General features: G+C 46.2%; 1 protein-coding gene across 1 annotated transcript; it reads right to left on the bottom strand.

Moving 5' to 3' along the window:
• Positions 1 to 12961: 12961 nt before the first annotated feature.
• Positions 12962 to 21297, bottom strand: LOC128416716 (boophilin-H2-like). Its single transcript, XM_053394771.1, has 5 exons — positions 21178 to 21297; positions 18173 to 18349; positions 17247 to 17387; positions 13954 to 14121; positions 12962 to 13341 (listed from the first exon to the last, which is right to left on the bottom strand). The coding sequence occupies exons 1-5, from the start codon at positions 21260 to 21262 to the stop codon at positions 13331 to 13333; spliced, it is 582 nt and encodes a 193-aa protein (XP_053250746.1). The 5' UTR covers positions 21263 to 21297; the 3' UTR covers positions 12962 to 13330.
• Between the last annotated feature and the right edge of the window lie 761 nt (positions 21298 to 22058).

The following is a 22058-nucleotide window of genomic DNA, read 5'->3' as shown; positions in this document are numbered from 1 at the left end:
ACTAAACCAAGAAGTAGAATGGAGAATTAAATCCATGAAGCAAAAATATTTTGAATCAGCAAATAAAACGGGGAGATTACTGGCGTGGCAATTAAGAAAAAGGAAAAAGCAAAATGTGATTAATAGAATAAAATCGGGAGATATGATAATAGAAGATCCAGATGAAATAAAAAAAAAGTTTCTCCAATTCTATGAAAAGTTGTATGAAAAAGGAGAGGAAGATAATGTAGAAATAGGAAAATACTTGGAAGAGTATAGAGGGGAATATTTTGTTCGGGTCAATTTAGTCCGGGGGGGGGGGTCCGGCACACTTCCTCATGCGCAGCTCTGCTCTTTCCCCCCGGGACCTTTGACGCAGCAGAGCGTAAAACACAGCGGAACAGAAGCTTGAAACGTTCTTCGTGTGGTAATAACTCAGGCTGACACGTAGCTCTCCTTATCTTAAAGACTTTATTCCTTAGCAAAACACACTAGCTATAAATCTCCTGCCTGGCGAGAGTTCGCCCATGGTGCTCCTTTCTCCATGGAGCTAAACACGCAGACTGAAAGCACACAGAGAAACCACTCCCTTTCCGTGTTCTATGCCCGCCCTCAGAATGTGAGGCGTCATCACTCAGAACTCTTAACCCTGTAAGTTCTGAGCCTCTCCTGTCATATTTAACTGATGAAGAAAGAGCTCAATTAAACAAGAAGATTACAATGGAAGAGATTAATGAGGCTATTAAGAAGATGAAACCCGGAAAAGCACCCGGACCGGATGGACTGTCAGCAAAGTATTATAAGGTTTTAAGGGAATATCTTGCTCCGGTGCTTAGTGAAGTGATTAATGATGTTCTACAAGGAGGGAAGATTCCAGATTCATGGAGAGAAGCACACATCACATTAATACCAAAAGCGGATGCTGAAAAGATGGACGTAAGTAACTACAGGCCGATATCGTTACTTAACTGCGATTACAAAATCTTCGCAGATATTTTGGCGAACAGACTCAGGAAATACTTAACAAAATCTATTCATAAAGATCAAGCGGGATTCCTCCCTAACAGGCAATTAAAAGATAACGTTCGGCATATACTGGACATTATTGAGTACTTGGATCTTAGGACCGACATCCCTGCGGCGATGATTTTTATCGATGCCGAAAAGGCTTTCGATAATGTTTCTTGGAGGTTTTTAATACAATGTATGAAAACAGTAGGAATAGAAGGACCATTTTTGGAAGGTATTAAAGCAATATACTCAAGCCAAAGGGCCAAACTGATAATTAACAATAATCTCACTAATTCTTTTACAATTGCAAAGGGCACGAGACAGGGGTGCCCGTTGTCTCCCCTTTTATTTATTATGGTTTTGGAAATAATCACAAATAAAATAAGGAAAACACCAAAAATAAGAGGTATAAGAATTGGAGAAAAAGAATATAAATTAAAGGCTTACGCCGATGATTTGGTATTGTCTTTAGAGGACCCAATAGAAAGTGCCAGTAATGCCCTGGAGTTATTAGAGGAATTCGGTAAATTGTCTGGGTTTAAGTTAAATAAAATAAAAACTAAGATCTTAACAAAAAATTTGGCCGAAGATGTAAAAAACCAGCTAGAACTAAAAACAGGTATTAAAGTGGTGAAAAGGGTAAAATACCTGGGAATATGGATCTCCCCGAAAAATATAAATTTAGTGGAGGATAACTACACTAAGGTCTGGAGAGAAATTAAGAAAGACTTAGATACTTGGAATAGGTTAAAATTGTCCTGGACAGGAAGGATGGCCGCGATTAAGATGAGCATTCTTCCGAGACTACTGTTTTTATTCCAGAATATCCCGGTAATTAGAGGTACGGCATGTTTTAAGAATTGGCAAAGAACTTTAGCTAAATTTATATGGCAAGGGAAAAGGGCAAGAATTAAATTCAAACTCCTCACGGATCTAAGAGAAAGAGGGGGTTTTGCAGTTCCGAACTTAAAACTTTATTATGAGGCCGCTTGTCTTTGTTGGATAAAAGAATGGGCCATTTTAAAAAACACGGATTTGTTGGATCTAGAGGGATTTAACATTAGATTCGGCTGGCATGCTTATTTGTGGCATGATAAAGGAAAGATCCACAGAAGCTTCTCTAATCATATCATTAGAGGCTCGTTATTAGAAGTTTGGAACAGGAACAAAAAGCTGATTGAAAGAGACACCCCTTGGTGGCTTTCACCAATTGATATCTTAACAACAAAAAAGTTAAATCTGGAATGTGAAAGATGGACATACGAAGATCTCCTAGTTAAATCAGAAAGAGGGTGGAAAATTAGACCGTACGAAGAGCTAAAGGATAAATTAACTGGATGGATACAATTTCACCAAATTAATGCGTTATGGTACGATCATAAAAAAATAGGAATGAGTGAAAAAAAGTCCAGGTACCAGGTGGAAATCTTAGAAAGTAATACTAAACTCTTATCCAAAATGTATAACCAACTGTTAGACTGGGATACTAAAGATGAAGAGGTGAAAGGAGTCATGGTCAAATGGGCCAGAGACCTTGGATATAATCTGGAGTTTGACAGATGGCTAAAACTTTGGAAGAAAGGTATGAAGTTCACAGCATGTGCTGCTCTCCGAGAAAACATGGAGAAAATGATGTATCGTTGGTACATCACCCCGGCAAAACTGGGGAAGATGTATAAGACCGGAGACAGCACATGCTGGAAATGTAAAACTAAAGAGGGTAATTTCTTTCACATGTGGTGGACCTGTGACGAAGTGAAAAGATTTTGGGGACAAATTTACGATGAATTAAAAAGAATACTGAAATACACCTTCCCCAAAAAACCTGAAGCGTTCCTTTTAGGTATGATCGGAGAGGAGATCAAAAATGAAGACCAAACATTCTTTCAATATGCAATGGTGGCCGCCAGGATTTTGTTAGCGCAAAACTGGAAAACTTCCAATTGTTGAATGGTTTCTTTAAATGTAAAGGTTCATCATTGTTCCACCCGATGTGTATGTCTTTAAGGGGCCAGAGCAAGGGCCAGAGTAAGATAACGAGACCCAGCTTTACAGCTGTGAAACGTAGCAGGTGCTGCTGAGTTGTATTTGATTAAGGTGTGTCAGCATTTGGGTGTAGTATATAAGGAGCAGCACCTAGCTCTCCCATTACCCTGGGGGATGGGTTGGTGGTTGGGTCTGGTTTGGTTGTTAATGTATTTAGTGTAAAAGGAGTTTTTGTTTTTCTTATTAAAACCTAGTTTAAGTTATTTTTGAGTCCTTTACTTTTTTAATGCATGGTCACCCCAGCAAGCTCTCTGCTGCGCTACCATACTGTAAACAGCCAACATCTTTGGTTATGGGCCCAGCTGCTGAGTGGATGACTGCATATTTTTGGACTCTGAGAAAGGTTTGAAAACTCCTTCTCCTGTTAGCGTAGTTCTGTAGGTCTGGAAGAGTTCCAGAATGGTTGACCGGGTTCCTGAAGCTGAGAAGGCTCTGGTCTTCCCACAGCTAACAGATGAGAACTATAGTTTATGGTCTTTTCGGGTAGAGGCGCTTTTGACCTCTAGAGAAGTATGGACCTATGTAACTGACGACCCTCCTGACCCTGTGACTAATGCTTGGTCAAAAGGAGATGCAAAAGCCAGGGCGATAATTAATTTGGCAGTCAGCGACCAGCAAGTAGTCTATATAAGAAATAAGAAAACTGCCAAAGAAATGTGGGACAGTCTTGCAGCAGTGCATGTTAGAAAAGAGTCAGCATCTGCATTGACGTTTTTCAAGCAGTTGTACCAGACGAAGTTGCAGCCTGGTGGTGATTTGGCAGCACACTTGAGACGTCTGGAGGTAATATGCGGCGAATTAATTCGAAGGGACATGGAGATACCTGATATTCAGTATGTTTTTATCATTCTTTGTTCCCTTAACGAGGACTTTGATGGCATAGCTAGCCAGATATCTGCCGTTCCACCAGCACAATTAACTGTGGAAGGGGTGACGGCAAGATTAATGGGCGAGTCGGATAGAAGGGAGGCTTGTACCATAAGCACTCCTATTTCCAGAAGTAATGAGGAACGCCATATGCAAACCTGTGGTGATACAACTGCATTTAAAGCTGCAAAGCGTTGTTGGTTCTGCAATAAACAAGGACATTTTGCAAAGGACTGCAGATCCAAAAGAAAGCAAAGTACTCCCAAGCCTGTTTCTGTTCGTCAGTCACGGTCGTCAGCCCAGCAGCCGACATCGTATAGTAGAGACAGAAACGAGCCGCGAGTTTTCCATGCTAGGACAACAGATCGTAAAAGACTTAAACATGCCAAGTGGAAGTCTTTTGTTGTGGACTCAGGAGCATCTCAGCATATTTGCAACGATCGAAGCTTGTTTATTTCTTTCGAAGAGGAAATTGGTAATGTACATTTAGCCAATTCACAAGTCTTGCAGTCGCTTGGCAGGGGTACTGTTAAACTTGACTCTTTAAACATTACAATAGCGAACTGCATTTACTGCCCGTCAGTGGACAATTTATTATCAGTAAGGTGTTTTGCTCGTCAAGGCATAACTGTGCGTTTCTTAAAGTCAATGTGTGAGTTTTTCGATGGGAACAAACGTCTATTATATGCCCGGGAATCTGATGGTTTATATAGACTGTATTTTCGCACCTACTCCCAATTGCCTATAAACTGCAGAGCAGCACAGTCAAGCCAGGGGTTGAGGAATGTAAGGCCTCATTCCGGGTGTGTCCATGAGGCACACAGAATTCTGGGACACCTGAATTTTGCTGATGTAATTAAGACAAAGAATATTGTTAATGGCCTCAACTTAAAACCATGTAAATTCTTTATGCAATGTCTATCCTGTTGCAAGAAAAAGATTAAGGTTGCACGCAAGGGTAGATGCTCAGATAGGAAAGTAACTGAGCCATTTGAGCGTGTACATTGTGATTTAGTTGGGCCACTCCCACCATCATTAGGAGGTTCTAAGTACTGGCTTACTCTGATAGACCAGTATAGTAGATATTGTTGGACTTATGCAATAGCTGAGAAGTCCCAAGCATTTGAGAAGTACAAAGTTTTTTGCAACTGGGTAAAAACGCACTTTAACAAACCAATTAAGAACCTGTTTTCTGACCAGGGCGGGGAATTTGTTTCTGAGGATTTTGAGAAATTCCTGGAAGCGCAGGGGACTACTCATGAGTTATCTTGCCCCCGAAGTCCCTGGCAAAATGGGCTTGTTGAAGTTGTGCAGCGTGACCTACAGGCAGGGGTTAAAACTTATCTGCACGATGCTAATCTGCCCAAAGACTTTTGGGCTGAAGCGCTTAATGCGTTTTGTTATGTTAGAAATCGCAGTTATCATTCTGGTTTAGATGTCACCCCCTATGAGAAGCTGTTTAAAAAACGCCCTAATCTGAAATACCTACGCATTTGGGGTTCAGATGTAATTATGCATTATCCCGCTAAGCAGAAATTGGGTGAACGTAGTGTCCAGGGAAAATTAATGGGCTACCAGCAGGGGGCGTAAAGAATTTACATACCAGCAACTGGCAAATTTCATATTACCAGAAGCATGATACAAACTGTAAATTGGAATGGAGTTGCTGTCTTCCAAGATACTGATGGTATAGATAATACTGAGGAAGAAGAGGAAGAAGCAGCAGCAGCAGCAGCAGGAAATGGTGCTTCTGAATTAATGGAAAAAGACAAAAAGCCTGTTGAATCTGATTTGTTTGATGATTTAAAGTCACAGGCACCCAAGGGGAGGTTAGATTCTCTTGAGTTTTCTGATCGTGAGCTTAGCCTACAGGCATCTCTTCAATCTGACAATGATTTACAACCTGAAACTAGTGGTTCACTTAGTCCCATTAAGTCTGAGGAGTCTGACTCTCCTTCCGGACTGAGACGTTCAGATAGAAAGAGACAGAAGCCACAACGTTTTGCAGATGAACATTTTAATACTGTGTATGCCAATAAGGCAGTTTTTGAGCCAAAAAGCTACAATGATGTTCAGAAATTACCTTAAACACACCAAACATTATAGGTTGCAGTTTACAACATGTATTGACAAAGGTTTTGAAATTTTCTGCAATGCATCTCATGCAGTGGAACAAAATAATTGCAGGGGTGTGTCTGGTATGGTGTTTTGTTATAACGGTTGTCCATTTGAATGGAAGTCCCAGACACAAACCATTATTTGTCTCTCCACAACAGAGAGTGAATTATGTGCATGCGTTCAGGCCACTCGTGATGTAGAATGGTATCTGCAAGTATTTGCAGACCTACAGATGCGAGTAACACTACCAGTAAAAGTTTACCTTGATTCCCAGAGCGGACTCGCTATCCTGTGTTCAGAAACCAATACGCAGCGCACTAGAGTCTTAAGGTTACGTTTACAGTTTGTAAAGAAACTAATTGCTGACGAAATGATTGTATTTGAATATGTTCCAGGTGACAATCAAATTGCAGACATTTTTACTAAAGCGCTTCCAAAGGTTACACATGAAAGACATGTACAAAGTATGCTTTATGTTTTTGTTCCACAATGATGAACCGCAGGGGAAATGTTGAATGGTTTCTTTAAATGTAAAGGTTCATCATTGTTGCACCCGATGTGTATGTCTTTAAGGGGCCAGAGCAAGGGCCAGAGTAAGATAACGAGACCCAGCTTTACAGCTGTGAAACGTAGCAGGTGCTGCTGAGTTGTATTTGATTAAGGTGTGTCAGCATTTGGGTGTAGTATATAAGGAGCAGCACCTAGCTCTCCCATTACCCTGGGGGATGGGTTGGTGGTTGGGTCTGGTTTGGTTGTTAATGTATTTAGTGTAAAAGGAGTTTTTGTTTTTCTTATTAAAACCTAGTTTAAGTTATTTTTGAGTCCTTTACTTTTTTAATGCATGGTCACCCCAGCAAGCTCTCTGCTGCGCTACCATACTGTAAACAGCCAACACCAATATCCCCACCATTAGAGAATGGCAAATGAAATTATATGAGTATATAGAATTAGCTAGAATGTCACAAAAAATTAGGCATCAAAAAATCGTTAAGTTTACGAACGACTGGAGTAAATTTGTAAGTTACATTGAAATCAATCTAGGTATTACCAAAATCACAGTGGGCGGAATCTTAAACCTGCGATGTAAAGAGCTGATATAATACAATCTGCAGATAAGCGATGAGTTTATTTTGCCTAAACTGAGATGGAAGGAAGTCAATTGAGTGATGTTATGTTGGTTTGTTTGTTTTATGTTTATAGGCGTTGTTTGTTGTTGTTGTTTGTTTGTTTGTTTGCTTTTCTTTTCAGTCTTTTTTCTTTTTTGTATTGTTTGATGTTGTTTCCAAAATATCAATAAAAAGATTAGTAAAAAATAATAATAATAATAATCACAGTCTCCTTTTTAAAATAATTTTAATACATTGGTTTGGATTCTGCGCTCTGGAGCAGCAGAAAGCAAGCCTGCTCCATTTTCCATGCGGCAGCCTTTCAGGTATTTGAAGATGACTATTCTATCTCCTTTCAGCCTCTTCTTTTCCAGGCTAAACATGCCCAGCTGCTTCTGGGGCTGCAGTGGTATAGAAATTTAATTGATGATAATGATAATACTGGAGAGTAAGTCCCACTGTCAGCAATGCTGGGTGTTGTGTTGCAGTTGAGCAGTGAAGCAGGTGGGAAAAGCTCTTGGGCACCCCCTCCCCACTTGGTCCCAGGTGGAGCCCCCTGTTCCCTTCTTTTCCAACTTCTGCTGGATATCCTGTTTCTGAAGGCATCTCCCAGAGAAGGAGCTGAGGACAGAGAGGGAGGCGGAATTCCCGGCTCCTGTTGTGGGGGGCAGAGGAGATGGGAAAGCAGCTTGAGGAACCCCCCCACCCCCTGCTTCCAAGTTCCTCTCTAGTGGCCTCCCCCAGCCCCACCAGAGGCTTCCCCATCCCTCTGGAGGCCTCTTCTGGATCATCATCCTGACTCAGCCAACCCTTTGGAGCATTGTGCAGCAGGCAACCACCAGGGGGCAGCACTGCAAAGCTGCTCTCCTGAAAGACCTTCATAGAATCATAGAATCATAGAGTTGGAAGAGACCACAAGGGCCATCGAGTCCAACCCCCTGCCAAGTAGGAAACACCATCAGAGCACTCCTGACATATGGTTGTCAAGCCTCTGCTTAAAGACCTCCAAAGAAGGAGACTCCACCACACTCCTGGGCAGCAAATTCCACTGTCGAACAGCTCTTACTGTCAGGAAGTTCTTCCTAATGTTTAGGTGGAATCTTCTTTCCTGCAGTTTGGATCCATTGCTCCGTGTCCGCTTCTCTGGAGCAGCAGAAAACAACCTTTCTCCCTCCTCTATGTGACATCCTTTTATATATTTGAACATGGCTATCATATCACCCCTTAACCTCCTCTTCTCCAGGCTAAACATGCCCAGCTCCCTTAGCCGTTCCTCATAAGGCATCGTTTCCAGGCCTTTGACCATTTTGGTTGCCCTCCTCTGGACACGTTCCAGTTTGTCAATGTCCTTCTTGAATTGTGGTGCCCAGAACTGGACACAGTACTCCAGGTGAGGTCTGACCAGAGCAGAATACAGTGGCACTATTACTTCCCTTGATCTAGATGCTATACTCCTATTGATGCAGCCCAGAATTGCATTGGCTTTTTTAGCTGCCGCATCACACTGTTGGCTCATGTCAAGTTTGTGGTCAACCAAGACTCCTAGATCCTTTTCACATGTACTGCTCTCAAGCCAGGTGTCACCCATCTTGTATTTGTGCCTCTCTTGTATTTTTTTTGCCCAAGTGCAATACTTTACATTTCTCCCTGTTAAAATTCATCTTGTTTGTTTTGGCCCAGTTCTCCAATCTGTCAAGGTCGTTTTGAAGTGTGATCCTGTCCTCTGGGGTGTTAGCCACCCCTCCCAGTTTGGTGTCATCTGCAAATTTGATCAGGATGCCCTTGAGTCCATCATCCAAGTCGTTGATAAAGATGTTGAATAAGACCGGGCCCAAGACAGAACCCTGTGGCACCCCACTAGTCACTCTTCTAGAGACTAGCCTTCATTGGCTCCCAGTACGTTTCTGAGCACAATTCAAAGTGTTGGTGCTGACCTTGAAAGCCCTAAACAGCCTCAGTCCTGTATACCTAAAGGAGCGTCTCCACCCCATCGTTCTGCCCGGACACTGAGGTCCAGCGCCAAGGGCCTTATGGTGGTTCCCTCATTGCGAAAAGTGAGGTTACAGGGAACCAGGCAGAGGGCCTTCTTGGCAGTGGTGCCCGCCCTGCGGAACGCCCTCCCATCAGATGTGAAGGAAATAAATGACTATTTGACTTTTAGAAGACATCTGAAGGCAGCCCTGTTTAGGGAAGCTTTTAATGTGTGATGTTTTATTCTGTTTTTAATCTTTTGGTAGCCGTCCAGAGTTGCTGGGGAAACCCAGCCAGATGGGCAGGGTATAAATAATATTAGATGGTGATGATGATGATGATGACATGATTTCTTTCCCCCCCTTTTACCAATGACCAAAGTAGCCTTTTCTAAAGCTGTCTGCAGTGGCCTTTTCAAAAACAGCCCGCCTGCATTCCCCTAAACCCATCAGTTGCTGTTACCATATTTTCCCATGTATAAGACTAGGTTCCCCCCCTAAAAAAAATGTCAAAAATTAGGGGGTGTCTTATACTCTGGGCCATCTCCCCCATTTTCTTAAATCTGAGTCCTCCAAAATAGGGGGCGTCTTATACTTGGGGGCGTCTTATAGATGGAAAAATATGGTAAGTGTCCTAAACCTATACCTGGTGGAGCAGGACCCCACACTTCAAACACCTCTCAGCTATCAGCTTGCCTGGCAGATACCAGACCCTTTGCTTTGGTGCTGCAGGATCTGATGAATCTGTCTGGCCACCTCAATTGCCTTCCTGTTCGGTTGCTGATGTATTGGCCAAAGCAGGCGTTTGCTTCTCACTGCTCCTGCTGACTGAGTTTTGCCAGTCATCAAAACTGGATTGACATTAAGAGCAAAACTGAAACCACACCTGTGTGGCATCCCTGGGTCTGACACACCAGCAGCCATACCGTGGTCATTCCAGCAGCCGTGGGTGCCTCTCCTCCATATTAGCCTCTCCTCCATGAAAAGACCTCCAGAGAAGCACGACTGGCTCTTCCACTACATATAAGGAGTTTAATCCCTGCAGCCATGGAAAAGTGGGAGAATCTGATTGGTTTTATTTAAGATAGGTACACATCACCCAAGGCAGCTCTCTCTCTCTCTCTCTCTCTCTCTCTCTCTCTCTCTCTCTCTCACACACACACACACACACCCCATTACAATACCAACAATATAAAAGCACCATATTTATTTCATCATTTATTTTTTATAAAGCTTGAGTGTAGAACCCCCCCTTCAAAAATACAATTCTCCAATCCCCCCAAAGACAATGTTACAATGATATGATAAAATCACACTGTTAAGCGAGACAATTCTGAACAAAGATTCCAATAAGGCGAAGCAAGAGAAGGAGGGACAAGGAGAGCAACTGGGGCAGAGGCCCCCCCCCCAGGAACCTCTTGAGGTGTGTGAGGGGCTCCAGACTGAGGGATGGAACCACCCAGGGAGCACCCAGAATGAAGTGCCTGCCCCGTTCCCCAGCCCCCCTTGACCTGCCCCCAAACACAGTTGATCGGTGAGTGTATGAAGCCCACTCTGCCATTTAAGCCTTGGAGAAGGACTACTTGTCATCCACAGAGCACAGGCTCAGCATGCAGAAAGTCCCAGGAACACCCCCGGGATGTTTTAAAAGCAGTGATTGTTTAGCTGCGACTCCTGCATTGCTGGGGGTTGGACTAGATGAACCTGGGGGTCCCTTCCGACGCTGCAATTCTGTGATCCCACAAGAGCCGGCTGCTCCCAGTATTCCACCTGAGGCAGCTTCTCCTTCCCAGCAAGCTACTCCCCGGGGCTGCAGGGAGACAGCTGAGCTTCCAAGAATAAATAAATGAAAAGACTGTTTGTCGCTTGCCTTGGCTGTTTTATTAAATAACTTAAAGGTGCTTTATTGAGGCTTATTGCTTTCATATCCCTAGGTAAACTGCTTTGCAAAGTTCACCTGGTGAATGGTATATAAATATCTTTTTAAAAAATAAAAATGAATGTCAGGAAATGGGAAAGGACAGCTCTCTGCCAGAGGCCCTGGAAGGAAGCTGAGAGACCAGGGGCCCCTTGCCACCAGCTTTGGGTGCTGTCTATGCCCCTCCCCTTCAGCTCTGCCTCCCCCCCCCCCATGCAGAGAGAGAGAGAGAAGGAAGGAAGGAAGGAAGGAAGGAAGGAAGGAAGGAAGGAAGGAAGGAAGGAGGAGAAGGGAGAGACCACATTTAACTTCAGTCTCCTCCCATCCCGGGTATGTGGCTCCCAAGAGATTACACCCGGTGGAATGTGGCCCCCAAAAGGTTCCTCAAAAGGAGGCTGGAGGGGACGCTGTCACTCTGTTCCTCTCTGCCTTCCTGTGTCCTCTTTGCTACCTCAGGACCCCCTACAAAGGTCGTGATCCAAGCCTTGCTTGCCTGCCAACACAACCTGACCCCTCTTCTCCACTCCTCACATCTGTGGCTTTTTTGTAGGGGTGCAGATATCCAGTGTGGGGGTCAGGTGGGATTGCTATGAGGAATTTTGAAAAATGAAGCAAGCCATTGTGTCCTCCATGAAAGCATTGCGTTGACTGGGTTTGATTCATTGACAATAGTTTCTGATCGAATCCCACAAGCCTCTTCATCTCTGCCATTTGCTTTCTCTATGCTGACAGGCACGTATAAGCTTTCTAAATACACAGGCCAGTTGCTTCACCAGGCATCCTGGGCCATAAAGATAGTCGATGGCTTTGGTGTACCTTTCCTTGGTTCTGTTAATCTTAGGGCCAGGAAATAGTTTCACATGGAGGTGATAAACATGCCTAATCTTTCCTTGCTATCCTTCCTCTCCTGTTTACCGCTTGTTTATGACCTTCAGGGTTGCTGAATGCATTCCTTGTTTCCTATTTTATTTACTCTGGACTACTATGCATACTCAAATTAGCTCTTTGTAGTTTAAACTTTTAACTTTGTCCCCACATGGGGTTTTTTGAAATGCTTAGAGGAAATCTGATTGGTTCTTACGAACACTGTGTAAAAAGTTCTTTCGTGAATAAAACGACCTGGGCCGAGGGGTGGAGAGGAATTATTATTGGCACCACCTCCCAGAGTCTTGCTGGTCAAGCCTCATGTGTATTCTATTAATCAGAGTCCAATCCTTCCTTGCTTTGGGAACACTACAGCTTTTTGGACCGCGAAAGGGAAGCCCTGCATGGGCTGCTACACCTTCTCCTTGAACACTGGCCAAAGCAGTTGCTCTTCATTCGCATTTGCAAAAAAGCTCCAGAAAGACCCCAACAAGGTGGAAGGTGCACAGAGGAGGGTGACCAAGAGGGTCAAGGGAGGGGAAGCAAAGTCTTGTGAGAAACGGCTGAGGGAGTTGGGGATGCTTAGCCTGGAGAAGAGAAGATGGCGAGGTGAGATGAGAGCCTTCTTCCAATATCTGAAGGGCTGTCCCATGGAAGAGGGACCAGGTTCATTTCCTTTTTCTCCGGAAGATAGGACCTGAACCGATGGATCCAAGTTACAAGAAAGGAGATTCCGCCTGAACCTTAGGAAGAACTTTCTGATGGTAAGAGCTGCTGGAAAGTGAAATGGACTCCCTTGGAAGGTGGTGGACTCCTTCACTGGAGGATTTTAAGCAGAGGTTGGGTGGCCATCTCTCAGGGCTGCTTGAGCTGAGATTCCTACATTTCATGGCGTTGGGATAGATGACTCCTGGGTTCCTTCCAACTCTGCCGTTCTATGATTCTATGTGCCCTCCAGTTGAGTGTTCTTTTGTGGAAGAACAGGCTAGTGGTGGCAGGTGGGGAGAAGCACCCAGGAAGCACTCAAGTGAGGTGGCAGCAAGGAAGCCAGACCTCTCTTTCCTCTTCCTCCTCTTCCTCCTCCTCCTCCTCCTCCTCTGAGAGTTCATAACAGAGTTTCTGCAAGCGCCATTGGCTGCCTGGTTTCATCTGCCACATGCCAGCATGGACATTCATACGAAGAAGGGTGCAAGCTCTTGGAGAATGCAGACAGTCCTTTGCACCCCACCGGGAGCAATGCCACACCCCCTTGGGCGAAGCACACGTCAACCACCAGGAAGTTTCTCGCAGCAGCCGAGACGTTTGTCATCACTTCACGGAAACATTGATTCATTCATACACCCGGATTGTCTGTGCAATGCGTGCGGAGGGGCCGTCTGTTCTGGCATGAGGCCATTGCAGGCTGGCCAGGTCGAGGGCCTTGGGCCAAGCAGTGGGTGAGCGAGGAAGACTTAGGAAGACCCTGGAAAAAGAGGAAAGCATTGTCAGAACACTGGGCCATCGGCGGGGACTCCTTCCCGCCTAAGGCGGCTTCTACACTTTTGTGCCTTTGAGAAATGGCTTCTCTGCAGTCAACTGGAAGTGGATCATTCCCTTCCAGTCACTGCCAAGAACTTTCTGTAACATACTCATTCTGTAACATACTCAGAATCAGTCCTGCATCCGTACGTTAACTCAAAGCTTCCTGCTTGTAGTTTCTGCTTTTTTATTTATTTTTTTATCGGTTTTATAAACTTTGTGCCAAATCAATTTATCCACATTTCTTAGCAATTCGACTTCCCATCCTTGCATTCTTGATGTTTATTCCTGACATGCAAAACTTACGCATTTCTTCATTTAGTTCACTCTTGCTAGCCTTCCATTGCTTACGCTGCAAGACCCTGCTTGCAATTTCATTTGCTATAATCCTTTTTAAAAGAGGCCGAAAAGAATTTCCATTCTTCCGTACACTTTTCTTCATTTTGGTCTCGTATTTCCGCTGGCCATTTCCCCTCTTTTAACCTAGTCAAGCCTAGTCACCCTGGCTAGTAGCCATCGATAGCCCCCTTCCCTGCTGGGTCTCCAGCCTGCTCACCTGCTGGCTTGCACCTGGCCAGGCACTCCCTGCGCTTCTTGAATTTGTTCTCGTTGCCGAGGCAGCCGCTGTAGATGAACCTCTTGCAGTTTTGGTCACGCTCGTCGTAATACCAGCTCCGGAACTTGCCATGGCAGGGACCGTAATCCGGAGGCAGCTTGCAAATATCTGGGATGGCAAAGGGAGAGGAAGGAAGAGTGAGAGAGTCCCAGACATTAACTACGCTCTTGGTGAAGATTCGGAAGGAGGACAGGGGTGGAGCAACTCCCCTGTGAAGAAAGGTTGAAACATCTGGGGCTTTAATTCCTTGTGGGAATTATAGCGACAGGACTAACCAGATTGTATAGAAATTTATTCACATATGCGACTACAGCAGCAAGAATGTTACTTGCCCAAAAATGGAAAGGAGAATTCTGTGCTTTAGCTTTTCTGTGCTTTAGCATTCTGTGCTTTAGCTTTTCTGACTTTGTGTCTAGCCAACATGTGTAGACACAAAGTCAGAAAAGCTAAAGCACAGAATGAACTCAGGCTTGCTAGAGAGGTTAAAAGCAACAAAAAAGGCTTTTATGGGTATGTTCGTAGCAAAAGGAAGAACAAAGAAACAGTGGGGTCACTCAGAGGAGAAGATGGTGAAATGCAAACAGGGGACACAGAAAGGGCTGAACTCCTCAATGCCTTCTTTGCCTCAGTCTTCTCCAATAAAGAAAACAATGCCCGACCTGAAGAATTTGGAGCAAATGATTCAGCAGAGGAAACACAGCCCAGAATAACTAAGGAGATAGTACAAGAATACTTGGCTAGTTTAGATGTATTCAAGTCTCCAGGGCCAGATGAACTGCATCCAAGAGTATTAAAAGAACTGGCAGATGTGATCTCAGAACCACTGGCAGTCATCTTTGAGAATTCCTGGAGAACAGGCGAAGTCCCGGCAGACTGGAGGAGGGCAAATGTTGTCCCTATTTTCAAAAAGGGGAAAAGAGAGGACCCAAATAATTACCGCCCAGTCAGTCTGACATCAATACCAGGGAAGATTCTGGAGCAGATCATTAAGCAAACAGTCTGTGAGCACCTAGAAAGGAATGCTGTGATAGTCAGCATGGATTCCTGAAAAATAAGTCATGTCAGACTAACCTGATCTCGTTTTTTGACAGAATTACAAGCCTGGTAGATGAAGGGAACGCAGTGGATGTAGCCTACCTTGATTTCAGCAAGGCATTTGACAAGGTGCCCCATGATATTCTTGTAAAGAAGCTGGTAAAATGCGGTCTTGACTATGCTACCACTCAGTGGATTTGTAACTGGCTGACTGACCGAACCCAAAGGGTGCTCATCAATGGTTCCTCTTCATCCTGGAGAAGAGTGACTAGTGGGGTGCCACAGGGTTCTGTCTTGGGCCCGGTCTTATTCAACATCTTTATCAACGACTTGGATGATGGACTCAAGGGCATCCTGATCAAATTTGCAGATGACACCAAACTGGGAGGGGTGGCTAACACCCCAGAGGACAGGATCACACTTCAAAACGACCTTGACAGATTAGAGAACTGGGCCAAAACAAACAAGATGAATTTTAACAGGGAGAAATGTAAAGTATTGCACTTGGGCAAAAAAAATGAGAGGCACAAATACAAGATGGGTGACACCTGGCTTGAGAGCAGTACATGTGAAAAGGATCTAGGAGTCTTGGTTGACCACAAACTAGACATGAGCCAACAGTGTGACGCGGCAGCTAAAAAAGCCAATGCAATTCTGGGCTGCATCAATAGGAGTATAGCATCTAGATCAAGGGAAGTAATAGTGCCACTGTATTCTGCTCTGGTCAGACCTCACCTGGAGTACTGTGTCCAGTTCTGGGCACCACAGTTCAAGAAGGACACTGACAAACTGGAACGTGTCCAGAGGAGGGCAACCAAAATGGTCAAAGGCCTTATGAGGAACGGCTAAGGGAGCTGGGCATGTTTAGCCTGGAGAAGAGGAGGTTAAGGGGTGATATGATAGCCATGTTCAAATATATAAAAGGATGTCACATAGAGGAGGGAGAAAGGTTGTTTTCTGCTGCTCCAGAGAAGCGGACACGGAGCAATGGATCCAAACTGCAGGAAAGAAGATTCCACCTAAACATTAGGAAGAACTTCCTGACAGTAAGAGCTGTTCGACAGTGGAATTTGCTGCCCAGGAGTGTGGTGGAGTCTCCTTCTTTGGAGGTCTTTAAGCAGAGGCTTGACAACCATATGCCAGGAGTGCTCTGATGGTGTTTCCTGCTTGGCAGGGGGTTGGACTCGATGGCCCTTGTGGTCTCTTCCAACTCTATGATTCTATGATTCTATGAGAAGAAGTCCCAGCGAAAGAAGAATGGATACAAAAACTTATGGAATATGCAGAAATGGCGAAACTTGCTGGAAAAATAAGAAATCAAGATAACAAACTTTTTTTAAATAAAAGAATGGAAACGGTATATTGAATATTTACAAATAAACTGTAAACAGATAAGAACATTGGCAAGATTACTGTAATAACCTGCAGTTTTATAAGAGTTTAGGGAAGTTTTTAATGACTGATGTTTTATTGTATTTTTAACCTTCTGTTGGAAGCCGCCGAGAGTGGCTGAGGAAACCCACCCAGGTAGGCAGGGTAGAAATAATAAATTATTGTTATTATTATTATTATTATTATTATTATTATTATTATTATAGTAGATGAATAAATGAATAAGTTAAGTTAATTTGGAATATGCAGAAAATATAAAAAATAAATTTAAGGAACTGTGGAATGAGGGGGAAGGAAGTTTCAAAATGTTAAAATGATTGTGAAATTATTGAAATGTATAAAATTGAAAATCATAAAAAAATGAAACGTTAGGGGCTGTTTAGTTTTGGGGTGGGGGAAGTCAGTGAGAGGTGACACGACAGAATGTGGGGAGAAAGCAGGTAGGTTTCTCCATCTCTCATAATCCTAGAACCTGATGGGGTCATCCAGTCAAACTGGCAGAAGATTCAGGGCAGATTGAGGGAACTGAGTCTTTTTAGACTGGGAAACGAGGGTCATCTAGTCCAACCCCCTGCAATGCAGGAATCTTTTGCCCCATGTGGGGCTTGAACCCCAACCCTGAGAATTAGTCTCACACTCCATGGAAAGCAGAACTTCTAGTGCTTGCTCCAGCCGCAGAAGCACCACTCTGCTCTCACAGCATTATTGAGAGCCCATGAGTGACAGCTGAATCATCCCTGACAGAGGCCACTTCTCTGAAGGGTACCAGTAGCCCCCCACCTCCCCCAGCAACCTCTGGGTCTCACCTTTGATGGGCTCAGAGCAGCGCAAGGCGCACCCATAAGAGCAGCACTTCTGATCCCCCGGGCAGTTTCCGTCATGAAGGCAGCTGGCCAAGCACTCCAGGGTGATGTTTCGAGGACTGGGGAGGCAGGAGCCAGGCTTTTCTACAACACAGAGAGCGAAACCAGGGTTGTTGTTGGGGGTGATGTGGAGGGGACCTTAGGCTGCTGTTCTGCAGCCCCTGATTATGAGTCTTCAACTTCAAGGAGCGTTCCCAAAAGGGGCAGAATGGTGGGTGCAAGGAGGTGGGAGGGAGGTTTCATCAATGATGGAGAAAAGCCCTCTTAAGATTTCTCAGGGATCCTGGGAGGTCGTGCATGGACCTTGTGGCTAGTAGCGTCATCCTCCCCATGAATTTGCTCGGTCCTTAAAGCCCTCCAAGTTGGTGGCTGTCAATTCCTTTTGCAGGAACAAATTCTATATTTCAGCTATTTGCTGTGTGCAAAAAAACCCTTCCCTTTGTCTGCCCTGAATCTCTCACAATGACTCCATGAAGTTCTGGAGAAGAAGAAGAAAACAATCTCTGCCCACTTTCTCACACCCTGCAGAGTTTCACGCACACCTAGTGTGTTCCCTCGCCTCTTTTCCACCCCTCTCCGTAAGGAAGGCCTTCTAGGAGGATGCTGAGTGATGGGTCCCAGTCAGGCCTGCCCCTCGACTCTGGGATGCTGGGATGAGTGGAGCAACCCTTTGAGCCACATCTATGCCTGACCACATCTACCTGGCACAGGGGCAGAGCAGGTGAAGAAGTTCGGGACACCCGCTCCCCCCACCCAGGTCCCAAGGGCTCCCTGTGCTTCAAGATGCCTGGGTGGGTGGGTTTCTGTCAGTCAAGAGGGTCGGGGTCCTTCCCCACATCTGGGCCCACCCCCCTCTCACCCCCACTCACCAGTCCCTCCGCAGTGGCGCTGGCATTCTTCGATGGTGTAAAAGCGGTTGCGGAACCACGAGCAGCCTCTGTAGGTGAAGGGCTCGCAGGCCTTGGAGGTGGAGTTGTAGAAGAAGCGCGGTTTGGGGTCGCCACACCGGTCAGAGTCCTTTGGAAAGGTGCTGCACACGTCTGAAACTGTATTATTGATCTCTCTTGAGTCAACAGAATTCGTACAGTGCTTGACTGCAGCACAGCCTCCAAGCAGCTTACAAGGAAGACAAGAAATGTAGCTAGGGTGAAGAAAACCCTGGTCCAGCCTCCAATGGCATCTCTGGGTAGGGCTAGGAATCATTCCCTTGCCTGAAAACATGGACTGCCACTGCCAGTCAGTGTAGACAATATGGGGCTAGATGGACCCGTGGCTGACTCCTCTGTTTCCGCTTCCTCTGTTGCTAAGAGACACTCAAAGTCCATTGCTCTTCCCTGCCATATCTCCAGGGAGAGACCTTCAGGAATCCAATGATGGAGGAACTGGAGGTGACTGGCAACAGCGGCAGAGCATATGCCCGCGCTGCCCAGGGTGCCCTCCCAGGTGCGGGATAGCCAACTGGGTGCCCAAGCAGCGCTCACGCCCTGCAGCCAGGGCCGGAGCGAGCTGCCTGTGGAGGACATTCAGCGCCACCCGCCCACGACCCCCAAGCCCCTCCAAGCGGTCAAAACAAAGGGGGAAGCGGGGAATGCCACTGGCAAAACGGCACAGCTCTGCCCCTTACCCTGGAGGGGTTGGGGTAGGTTTGGGAGTCATGGACGGATGGCGTGCTGAATGTCATCCCCTCAGGCGAGGGCATCCAGGGCGGTCGACTCCCCCCGCCCCCCCTTCCTACCCCCCTGACTGGATCTCTCAGGAGAGAAGAACAGAGGGACCCAGAGAGGGAGGAGGGCTCTGAAGGGAAGAGAGAGGAGTTGGGACTAGGTCTGGGACAGGGCAGGAAAGCAGGAGAAGGCTTGAAGGTGGGGCATTGCATGATCAGGCTGTCTGACTAATGAGAGAGAGAGAGAGAGAGAGAGAGAGAGAAGAGCTCATTTTTTTTGGCCCCAGAGGCATGGGAAAATGGGAGGGGCCACAGGTGAGAACAATAGGAAACTTGACGTGTTTGTGCCAACCTGGAGGGCAGCCTCATGGCACCATTAGACAAGCAAGGATTTTCCACACACTCCACAGAGCCCAGGGAATGCAGGAGAACCAGTTGTAAGAATGCAAAAGTAGACACCTCCCGCCACCCAGAGCTGATTCAGGTGGCGGATACACAACACTCTTCCAGAATGTGTTGCCCCAGTATGGAAGTCTCCCTGCCCGCCAGAAGTTTTTCTAGGCATCATCACCCTTCCGAAAGGGCAGGCTCCGGGCATCCGTGAGTCATTTGTCTTTTGCTCCAAGGAGGCTGACATCATCTGTTACATCTGAACCTTGGGAGACGCATAGGATTTCAACACCTAACCACCCCCTAACCCAAGCCCTCTCCCTTTAGAGTCTCAAAGGCCGTGTGATTCATTGCTTGGCTTCCTGAACCTTCCCTTTCCCCCACAAGACCCAACTTGCAGACACTCAGGCACAGGCTGCTTTGGAAGTCAGAGGCTGCTGGAGTCGGCTTCTCTCTTCCAGGACGCTGGCACCCTTCGGATCTTGCCAGGAGGTCCTACCATCATCTCCAGCACCTCCACCTTCCTCTGGTCAGAGATGGGCTGTATCTGGCATGGGAAAAACTCAGGCTGCTTTGTGTTTGCTAGAGCCTCAAGGTCCACTGACGGAAGCCAGAAGCACAGCAACAGCTGGGTGGCACCCTTAGGGAAGAACTTTCTAGCGGTAAGAGCTGTCGAGGGTTTCAAAGCAGAGGTTGGATGGCCGTCTGCTCTAGATGCTTTAAATGTAATTTCTCCAATGCAGGGAGATGGACTAACGGACCCTGGAGGGTCCAGTCCAACAGTTCTATGATTCTTGTTAAATGCAGTCTGCCTACAGGCCTCCTACACAAAACGCCACTTCTAGATGAGCCCCCAAACTTCTCTTGGGGCTCACATCTGCTTGCCCCACTGTTCCTCTAGGAAAACCTGTGGTTTAGCACTGAATCAGGATGAATGGCAATGGAGTTTCTCATGAGTTGCCGTTTGTTTTGATTCAGTGCTAAAGAGCTGAGCTTTCTAGGCACGACTTTCGGAAGTGTGGACAAGCCCTTCCTTTCAGCAGCTTAGAGGGTAAAGGTGGCGAAAGAGCCTTTGTTGTCCCCACCCTTATTTAAAGAGAGAAAGGACATCATAAACTTTTGCCATTGCCTGTCTAGTCAGCCTCATCTCTCTCCTGAGCCAGATTTTCCTCCACTCTCACCAGAATTTGGGGTTGGGCTTTTTCATTTGAGGACTACAATCAAAGTCCCCCTTTGAAGCTCCCGAATTTGAACCCTACCCTGCCCAAATCCCATCGCAGAGTTTTGTATGGTCAATGCACAGAAGTGAATTTCTAGGGTGTAAATCAAAAGCCTTCTGGCTTGTTTGGCCCAAAGGAGGCAGCTCACTGACCAGCTGCTGCCCATCACTGACCAACCTGAAACCTTCAGGCAGGTAGATCTTCAAATTCAGGGCTTGTCCACCCAACCTGCAGAGTCCCAGCAAAACTTCTGGGCCTGTGCGTCTCAACAGGGTGTGTGAGAGGTTCTCTGAGCATGTGAGGGTGCTGTGGATCCTGAGAGACACCTTCATGTCCAGGCTTCTTGGGGGTGTTGGGCAAAGGGCTGTGACTGGGGAGGGAGGTGGAATCCCTCAGATTCAGGTTAGGCTTAGCCCTGGCAGGTGGGCTCCACCCCATCCTGGCATACTATCACCAGTTAAGGCCATGCCCCTCATAGAAGGAGCCCCAAGGGACACCTGGCCCAACCCCCTGTGATGTAGGAATCACAGCTCACCAAGCATGCTCCCCAACTCCCAAACCTCCCCAATTCTTCACCCCTCCAAGTAATACCCAAACTCACATGGGGCGGGCACCGACGGCAGCTGAGCCCAGAGGATGAGGACGGGACCCATCACAGAGAAGAAGGAGAACCTGGTGGACTTCATGGTGCTCCTGCTGGGAGGCAGCTCTGAATGGTGCTCAGGGCTATGATCAGCAGCCAGATATAGTCTTCCCTCCTCCCTCCCTCCCCGGGTTGGGCTGGGACAGAAGCTGGGTGGATCACAGCCAGTCACTGCTGCTGGCTCCTGGTCCAGATCGTTTTTTCCCAGTGACACTTACGGTAATTTCCAGGAACCAGTAAGCAAAATGTTGTTTGTTTGTGTGCGTCTATTTCGTAGGAAGCTGACGTGGGGCTCCGACATGGAGCAAGTTCCAGATGGATATTTTCTCTCTCTTCAAAATAAACATTGCAAGTCAAAGCATGCTTTCAAAGGTGTGTGTTTCTAAAAAAAGTATAATTTCTCTCTGAAGTGGAACGATGGAATCCTGCCTGCTTGAAAAAGGCCTGAGCAGGAGGCCCCCTCGGATTCTCTGGAGGTTGGGTGGGGTGGGGCAGCTACTGTCCTGCCAGCAAGGTGTCCTCCTTGCCTTCTCTCCCTGACCCCCACCCCAAACACTCCCCATGGCAACTGTCTGCCTGGGGGAAGATCAGCCCCCAGCAGGGCACATCCTTCCTCGCTCACTTCTTCAGGCAGCACAGAGTTAAACTATGGAACTCACTGCTACAGGGAACAGGGACCATCCCTAGATGGCTTTGAAAGACAAATTCATGGAAAAGACTACTGGTTCCTGGGTCACACACAGCCTCTCTTTTTTTTAGATCATCAGCACTCATAGAATCTTAGAGCTGTGGATTTGGAGGAGACCCCCAGGGGACATCTAGTCCACCCCCTAAAGGGC

Source organism: Podarcis raffonei, chromosome 6 (assembly GCF_027172205.1).
Source record: "Podarcis raffonei isolate rPodRaf1 chromosome 6, rPodRaf1.pri, whole genome shotgun sequence".
Classification (NCBI taxonomy): domain Eukaryota; kingdom Metazoa; phylum Chordata; class Lepidosauria; order Squamata; family Lacertidae; genus Podarcis; species Podarcis raffonei.
Note: the sequence above shows the minus strand (reverse complement) of the source record. Positions and strands in the feature narration are given on the sequence as shown.

Bases quoted from the DNA above. Each gene is read 5' to 3' on its own strand.
- LOC128416716 (XM_053394771.1), bottom strand. From the start codon at position 21,262: ATGAAGTCCACCAGGTTCTCCTTCTTCTCTGTGATGGGTCCCGTCCTC. The intron at 17,388-18,172 runs GTGAGTGGGGGT...TCTGTGTTGTAG, and splicing joins GCGCCACTGCGGAGGGACTG to AAAAGCCTGGCTCCTGCCTC. The intron at 14,122-17,246 runs GTGAGACCCAGA...TTGCCATCCCAG, and splicing joins CTGCTCTGAGCCCATCAAAG to ATATTTGCAAGCTGCCTCCG.